This window comes from Oryzias melastigma, linkage group LG9 (assembly GCF_002922805.2).
Source record: "Oryzias melastigma strain HK-1 linkage group LG9, ASM292280v2, whole genome shotgun sequence".
NCBI lineage: Eukaryota > Metazoa > Chordata > Actinopteri > Beloniformes > Adrianichthyidae > Oryzias > Oryzias melastigma.
In genome coordinates, this window is record NC_050520.1 from 11,551,188 (window position 1) to 11,559,863 (window position 8,676).

The following is an 8,676-nucleotide window of genomic DNA, read 5'->3' on the forward strand; positions in this document are numbered from 1 at the left end:
AGATGAAATATTTATTTAAACTAACAACTATAAGTGAATGGTCAACATCAGAAAAAACTCAGCTGTGCCATCGTCTCTCAAACATGATGGCAATAATGTTCATACTCTTCTTTAACCAACAGGATGAACAAACATGTTTAAGTGCAGGGCTTGCTTTAGTCACAGCCTGCTGTAACAGAAGGTCTGAAAAGTTTTAGTTGTAGTTGTCAAACGTACAGAAGATGCTGCAAAACCCAGGTTGGGGAGTCATTTACATGGATCACTTCAAAATAGTGTTGTATTGTACAACAAAGCCCATGAAAACACAGTCACTCTGCTTAAGCTACTACAGTGTGATGAACGTCCTTAAGGATTTCCCCAAAGAAAGATTAGACAGTCATGCTAACAACCAAGACCTGTTCTTGAAGATAACATCACAGGTATTTTAAACATGGCTGGTATGCAGCAGTTAATTCATTATCTTGGAGGCCCCTCTCTTTGTGGTTGCATTAATTAGTCCCAGAAGCAGAGCCCAGAGCTTTCAGGGTACCACCTCCCTCTCCTTCTCAGGCTGCCATGTTGCTTCTCTTTGTGGCATTAAAGGTTTCTACCATGAGAGGCTACTCTACAAATAACAGTATGTTTGGTGCATGTCCGTTTGCAGATCCTGCTGAGACATGAGGCAGCTAGCCGATGAGGTGTGTAAAGCGTTAACCCTTCTGCTATCCTAGGCATGTTTACATGAAAGGGGGGTCATTTGGACCCCACAAGACAGTGCGCTGAACTTTTTTTAAATGATTTTTTATCTCCACTGGTGTCTGTGGCAGACCTGAAATCCTGTCCACTTTTGTGCCAAAAAAAAAAAGACTGAGATGAACAGGAAGGACTTTTCCAACGAAATTTTATAGCTTATATATAAAACCACGGCTGCATGGTGGCGTAGTGGTTAGCGCTCTTGCCTCACAGCGAGAAGGCCCCGGTTCGACTCCCAGCTGGGACCTTTCTGTGTGGAGTTTGCATGTTCTCCCCGTGCATGCGTGGGTTTTCACCGGGGACTCCGGCTTCCTCCCACCGTCCAAAAACATGCTTCATAGGTTAATTGGTGACTCTAAATTGCCCCTAGGTGTGAATGTGAGAGTGAATGTGTGTGTGATTGAGGCCCTGTGACAGACTGGAGACCTGTCCAGGGTGTACCCCGCCTTCGCCCATTAGTAGCTGCGTTAGGCTCCGGCACCCCCGCGACCCGAAAGGGACAAAGCGGTCAGGAAAATGAATGAATATAAAACCACAGGTAAAACACCATCAGCAGGTCCATTGTCCTGTAAGGAGCCTGAGGAGAAATCCACATCCTGACATCTGGATTGAAGTGTGCCAAAAACCCAAGGAATTGATTACTCACTGTTTAAATGTGCACTAACAGCCGCTGTTCATGTTGGTCAGCCAGAAGTTTATAATCTTTTATTTTTTTATATTTTTATAATTTTTGCAGAATCGTTTACTTCAGCCTCAGAGCAGTCATCATGTTTTTAACCAATTTAATTTTAAATAAGACAGATTGGTTGAGGGGGGGTCACGGTGCCATGTATTATCACATGGTTGACAGCAATACAGGATACGATACAGTATCCTTTGTCCTGTTTTTTTTTTCAGCTAAGAAAAGTTCAGAAAAGGTCTTAAGTTCAGGAAATGTTGCTCTGACACACGTCTGTCTGAATGCCAAACCTTCCACACTTGAGAACAGAACTAGAGCAATCACGGGAACCCAAGAATCTCTACTCTGAGGGTCAAATGTACTCTGGCCATAAAGACATGGGCTGCAAAAAGGTCCTCGCTCTGGAAGCTTTGATCCTGAACAGTCTATGATAGCGGTCGGCAACCTTTAACAGTAAAAGACCCATTTGGACTCGTTTTCTACTGATTTAACCTAGAAGGAGCCACAGAGTCTTATTTTAGTCTTTAAGAAATTTAGATTTGTATTCAAAATCTTATTTTTTTAAAGTAATAAATACGAATTTTGTCTATTTTTGGGCATCGTACAAAAGCAAAACTATGAGAAGGACCTAGCATCTCAAAACGTGATTTCTTTCTTTTTTTTTTTTTTTTTTTTTACTTATTTTCAAAATAAAAATACAACCAGGATCATCTCAGTGCAGCTCTGGACAACTAGTAACCACTGTTGTGCAGCATAAGGTAATATGTGCAAAAATTGCTATTTTATGTATATTTTCTTTTTATTCTTCTTTTCTCCTCTTTGTCCTCATCAGTCTTACACTGCTGGGTTTTGTTATTTTAGTTTGGGGTTGGACCTTGGTAGTCTTAATTTGCAGGCTTTATATGTTTTCTTTAGGTAGTTTTGGTTAGACAGACATTATCAGGAGCTGCTGACTCTGACGGTCAACATGGCTGGATCAGCAGTCTCCATGACTTATTTTATGTTTGTCCAATGAGCCACCATGGAGAGATAAAAGAGACACGTGGATCTGGAGCTGCAGGTTGCAGACTCCTGGTCTATGAGTACTGGACACAGTATTCCTTTCCTCCTCGTGCTCCAACTAAGAGTACCTGCTTGTCCCAGAAAGTCAAAATCCCATAGACTTCCATAGAGAAATAAGCAACTATTACTCAGTCATTCCATTATTCAGAATAACCGTTCTGTCTCTGGTGCCTCCTTTTAACACGATCTTGCTAATACCAATTTTTTTGTCATGATGTATTTTCTTTATCACAAGTTATTCAAGTTGTAAACAGGCCAATCAGATGCATCGGTAAAAGCATGTAGTGCTCGCTGGCTCCACCTCCAACATTTGACTCATTCTCAAGCTGATTTCAGTGGAAGAGGTATGGCTTTCCAACAAGCTCACTCCTGGTTAGCGAGAGTGGTTGCCATAGAAATGCTGACTCAGACCGACTTGGACCAATCACCACTCACTAAAGGTAGTGTCACTCTGCCACTGTGTACAACTTGGGCATCGTCCGCGGATAAAACGTTGATCTTTCATGATACCTTATTCACAAGCGTTAGTCATTCGTCGAGCCACCACCAGTGTTTGAATGGGTCTGTGACTGTGAAACGCTTTGGGCCCTCGAATGAGGTGTTACAGCTCTAGATGTATCCACACTTTTGTTTTAGATATATGTTTGCTTGTGTGACTGAATTTGGATAACTAATACTAAGTGAATGAGTTAAGAGTGAATGAATTTGTGTAGGTGGCTAAGCAGCTTTTGTAACACCCAATACTGGTGTCCAGCTTGCTCCAACAGAAAGTTCCAGTCCCCTTTCTGTGGACTTTGGGTTAGGAACTCTGTTGAGAGCTCTGTGTGACTAACTCTGGTTGTGTTTGTTGTTCATAGTTTCTTGTTGTTGTAGGGTCTCATTTATGTTACATTTCTGTTCTTTAAATGTATTCTGTCCCACACCTTGCCTCCAGTGCAACTCCCTGTATTTTCTGTACAGCACTTCTAAGTAACTTTGTGGCTAACTCTGTATTAAAAGCTGCACACGCTTACAATTGACCGGTCTGGGAATCTTTATTTTATGTTACTTTTCTTTTCTCTTCCCTTCTGGGTTGAGATTGTAACAAAAGTGGGGGCTCGTCGGGGATCCATTGAACATAACCCCCCCAACAAAACTATTCCACCATTGAACAGGAGATATTGGTTATGCTGATTGCACTTCAACACTTTGAAGTATACCTTGGGTTCAGTTCAGAACCAGTTACTGTCCGCACCGATCATAACCCCCTTGTGTGTCTCTTGCGCATGTGCACTCATAACCAGCGACTCATGCGATGGGCTCTTTAGGTGCAGGACTACAACCTTCTTATCGAACATAAGAAGGGTACAGAAAACTCGGTAGCTGATGCCTTGGCCAGGAACCTGTCGAGGTTGCCAAACTGTTGACTACGTAAGTCATTCACACAGAATCGTTTTTGTTGGTTGTTTGCAAAACTCAATGGTAACCTTGTTATCTACGTCTTAAGCTTTGCAATCTTAAGGGGGGCAGTGTTACAGCCGCAGATCTTCAAAATTTTTGGTCTGTTGACACTTAAGCAGTTTATTTTATGAAGTTCATACACAATTATTACATATATCCTATGTTACTGTGCGTGATTCCTGAGTGATGGAAACGCAAATTAGTGGCTTTCTGCGACCGTTCCACATGGTGGGGGGTCAGGTCCCTCGCGGGACGCTGTCTGGTGCTGCGTGGAAGGCAGCCGGGTATGGCAGGCGTGGATGCGACCCTGGACACTGGACTCCTCCTGGGGGCTGCCTCGACTGATGCCTTGTTTTAATGAAACAGTCTGTCGTTTGGTTCCAACATGTTGACTTCCATGTCACGGAAAAATGGCAGCTGATTTGACTTCATTTTGTTGGACTGGTAGTAAGGCATTTTCTATGGGTGACATCACTGGTGTTAAGTCCATTTCTATATGCTGTCAACGTCATGGACCCACCCCCTAATGAGCAGCTGTGGAAGCTCAGGGACTGTCCAAACTTCCCTCAGTTCACTCACACACAGGTTCAGTCTGGTATAAAGTCCTAAAAAAATGTAGTGAGAACGTTAACAAGTCCTTAACCTGTACATTGTACATTTCAGTTTTTAACCCCTTAACACTGCAGCTTGAGCGTTTATGTTCTTTGATTAACTGTAACTTTTCAACCATTAACATGATATTTTCAGCAGATTCTGAAGGAAAAAAGCGGTTTGGTGAGCAAGAAATAGCTATAAAATATGTAATTTTCTAAGATATGTGATTTTTAGATTTTTACTTTAAGTATGTGTTTGGAATTGAATTGAACTTTATTGATATCACAAGAATAAATTCATTTGCACCACAGAAGGCAAAAATTGCACAAAGAAAAACATTCTATGAAAATAACTAAATACATAATATATAAATATATAATATGATATTAACAAGTAATAAATTAATAAAATAGGATATTAGAATTATATATATTTGTATATTAACAAGACACCTGTTGTGGCATGAATGATGTCAGCTGTGATCTGACTGTTTTGTTTCGGCAGGCTTTGAAGCCCTCCAACCACGCGTCCATTCAGAGCATCGTGCGGGCGGTGGGTGTCGTTCCTGGCATACCAGAACCATGCTGTGTCCCGGAGAAGATGTCGTCCCTCAGCATCCTGTTCTTTGACGAGGACCAAAAAGTGGTGCTCAAAGTCTATCCCAACATGACGGTGGATTCCTGCGCCTGCCGGTAGTCCTCCCCCCCATTTTGCACTTCACATTGTACTGAGTGGAAAGCAGCGTCCCCTTCAGTTGCTCTAACTCCCATGCAAACGATCATGGGAGAGCAGTCCGATGTCTGTGTAAAGAGGAATTAAGGACGGTGTGAGTGATCCTGCTGGAAGATTCTCCAACTGACAGTCAGACAAGGTTCTTCATGGTGAGAATGCTGTCATCAACTTACCTCCATGAAACCAACAAAACCCTAAAGGAGACCAGAATGTTTACTTTTTAGAGGAACTGATTTCTGTTCGGGGGTGTTTACAGTTGCAGTTTTTATCCCAAAGTCACCTTGGCTCACACGTTGATGTTTCTTTTTTACATGTGAGATTGTTTCTGCATCATCAGTGTTCAAATCCAAATTACAAATGACGGGCCAGCAGGTGACCGAGCATCTTTGTGCTCACATCATTGCTCTACTGTTCCAAACATTCATTAGTAAGCTGTGTTTATCTTCATTCACAGCAGAGATTGTGGCAGACCTATTTTCCTCCATCACAGCCATCTATAAACCAACAGGAACCAGAATATACACACTAAGTCCATGTAAGCTGGACAGGAGTTCAGAAGACTGAAGGAAAACAGTTTGAAGGCCACATGTAAAGGGACAACTTGCTCGTTTTTAACACATTAATCTTACTGTATATACATTATGTCACCTATAAAAAGACTTAAACATTCTTAAAGATATATCAAGTCACAAAAGGATTTCTTTAATCAACAAAGTAACAGTATCCACATGTGGAACAATGTCTCATCCAGGCTCTGTTTTTAGAGACGCTTATATTTGTGCTGGAGCCAGGAATTGCCCCAAAGCTGCCAACAAGTGGTCTTGTGGTGGATTCAGAATTGATTTTCAGCCAGCTGCCTCCCCTCTTCCCACCAAGTCTGAAAGTGGAACCACAATCCTGTGTTGCAGTAAGCGGAGTCCTGTGGAAAAGACTGTGTGCATGCGTGTGTGTGCAGGAATATAATAGAGTTGAACGCCGTTGACATGGAGCGTGGTCTCTGTTGGACCACACCTTCAAAGGAGAACAACTCCTCACCAAAGTGCCTCCTCTTCTGTTGTCATTCATAACTCAATCATCTATTTATTTAGAACAAATATGCTTGCCTTGTTTTAAAAACCTAAATACACAGCAACCTTTACTTTTTTTTCTCCATTTGTTCATTAAATTGTACATAGTACAATGTTGCAAACCTGAAGTTCATCTGAAGGACAGACTCTTGCTCTTTGATTGCAGCTCAGCCGCCTGAGCTCACTTCACAGTAAAACCAGTTAAAGTATGGTACACAATAAAATGTCTACAATGTTTTACTGCAGAGCAAATTCTGCCGAATGTCAAGATATTTAGAAAATGTATTTCAGGTTAATTACTTTTTTGATATTCCAGTCATCATAAACGTTGCCTTGATTTAAAAAAGCAGCATATTTTTTTAGCTTTTGTATTTTTGTACTGACATGTTTTCAAGTAGTTTCAACACAGATTTGGAGAAATGTGCTGCAGGACGCACTTCTGCTTTTAACTTCTGCAATGTTGCTCCATTTTCCTTGTAAATGTTTTTCTGAAGGTAAAGGAGAAATGCTTGTACCATAAGCTTTATAAAGTATATATTTGTATATGGAAAGACCTTTAATGTGCATTTATTTATTTTCTGTGTGTGTCATATCTCGTCGAGGTAAACTCTGAAAAGGCCAGATCAAAGCTGATAAAGCTCTTCATTTGTGATGGAGATGAGTCCAAGTGATCAGCTGTTTGAGGGTTTATCTGAGTTTCAAGCCTCCTTCCAAAGCATTCAAACAAGCAAATAAAAATACGCAAGACAATGAAATTCTTTTGAGGGTTTTTTTGTTCTAACACAAAAAAGAGAAATTTTACCACCTATTTCAATATTCTAGATTGGAATTCCAGATGTTTTTGTTTTGAGGACTTTTCTGTGTGCAACAATGATTATCTAAAGGATAACCTCAGTGGTAATGTTTACATCTCAATTACATTTTTTAAAGCCCCATTTCTTGCAAATATCTGAAAATGTTGAGGTTTATGTTAGATTGATCTCTCTGAACATGTTGCATCAAAATTGCCTTTTGTTAGTTTCCATCTAGCAAAACTTGATACTACCTTATGGTTACTAAGTAAATCCCAAATGAGTAACAGATGTTAAACACAGCCAAAACAGAAAATTCTGCAGCCGCATCCAGATGAGAACTCCATCCACTCCATTTTGCACTTCGTACTTGTTGGTTTATTGAATTTCATTTTTCAAAGTCATCAATTCATAAATACAAAATTGATTCTATTTAATGGCATGTAGAGCAGTGGTCACCAACCCCAGTTCCCGGACCAGTGCTTCATTTATAATCTGATTCTGAAGGAAGTTTTATTTGAGAAAACTACTGGATTCTCTCCACCACATTTGGCACATTCTTGATGCATGTCAAGTTTGCTTGGTCAGGTGTCAAAAATACATCAATTTTCACACCTGAAAATTGATCAATTATGACCCAAACACAATATAAGGGTTAAAGCAGCTGCATTGACCGCAACATTAAAACACCCAAGCTAGCAAAATTTACAAAAAGCAAACATATTTGGAAAGTTTCTTTACACAGAAAAGATCCACTGAGGAAACAGAAGACCCTCTGACTCCAATGAAAAAAGAAATCTGGATTTAACATGCATACATTAGGCGTCTTTACATCAAATATGTATTTATTTTAGCAGTTGTTTCCCCAGACCATAATAATAATGCAGAGTATTTACCTACCGGCTGTCTGATATTACGTAGATGCTGCGAATAAAGTTGTTAAAATGGTGGATTCACATTTATTTTTATACTTGGAAAATACCAGTCTTAGTCTTTTTTTCTTTTTCTTTTTTGGCATTTATCTGCCACACCATAGAAGTTTGGCATGAAGTTGTCGTCCAAATTTTTTAGCTTCCACTCTTAGTGGATCCTACATGAAATCTGGTGTACAAATAAAGTTTAAAGCAGCTGCAGATATTTTACAGGAAAAAGGTTCGAATTTACCCTCAAAGTTAAGGGAAACTGGAGGCTAAAAAATAAAATTCAGACGCTCCCTTCAGCCTCGTAAAGACTGATCCATGAAAATACTAACTGGTATTAAACCAGTAAGTGGCCCGACAGTAGTTGGAGATTGGTTTCCTTATAATAAAGTATTTTTGAAATCAGTTTAACTTTCCTGAGTTGTTCCATTTAGGATTAGCCTGTTTTACTCATGACCATGGCCATGATCCTAGTAGACCCTCTAAAGCAGGGGTGTCCAATCCAAGGCCTCGAGGGCCGGCCTCCTGCTGGTTTTCCAGAAATCCTGCCTCATCTGCTACTGATTACCTTGATCAGGTGTGTTCAGCCAATAAGGAACTTCAAAGGCAGATTGGTTTTAAAACAAGTAGGACACTGCCCCTTGAGGTCTGAATTTGGA

At 40.4% G+C, this 8,676-nt stretch overlaps 1 protein-coding gene across 1 annotated transcript in view; it reads left to right on the forward strand.

Moving 5' to 3' along the window:
• The window catches only part of bmp3 (bone morphogenetic protein 3), a 9,762-nt gene extending 2,557 nt beyond the window's left edge, over window positions 1–7,205 (forward strand). The window contains exon 3 of the mRNA XM_024260097.2: window positions 5,012–7,205. Within this exon, the coding sequence (XP_024115865.1) occupies window positions 5,012–5,203 (192 nt within the window). The 3' untranslated portion in view covers window positions 5,204–7,205. The remainder of the gene's footprint in view (window positions 1–5,011) is intronic.
• Window positions 7,206–8,676: the final 1,471 nt, after the last annotated feature.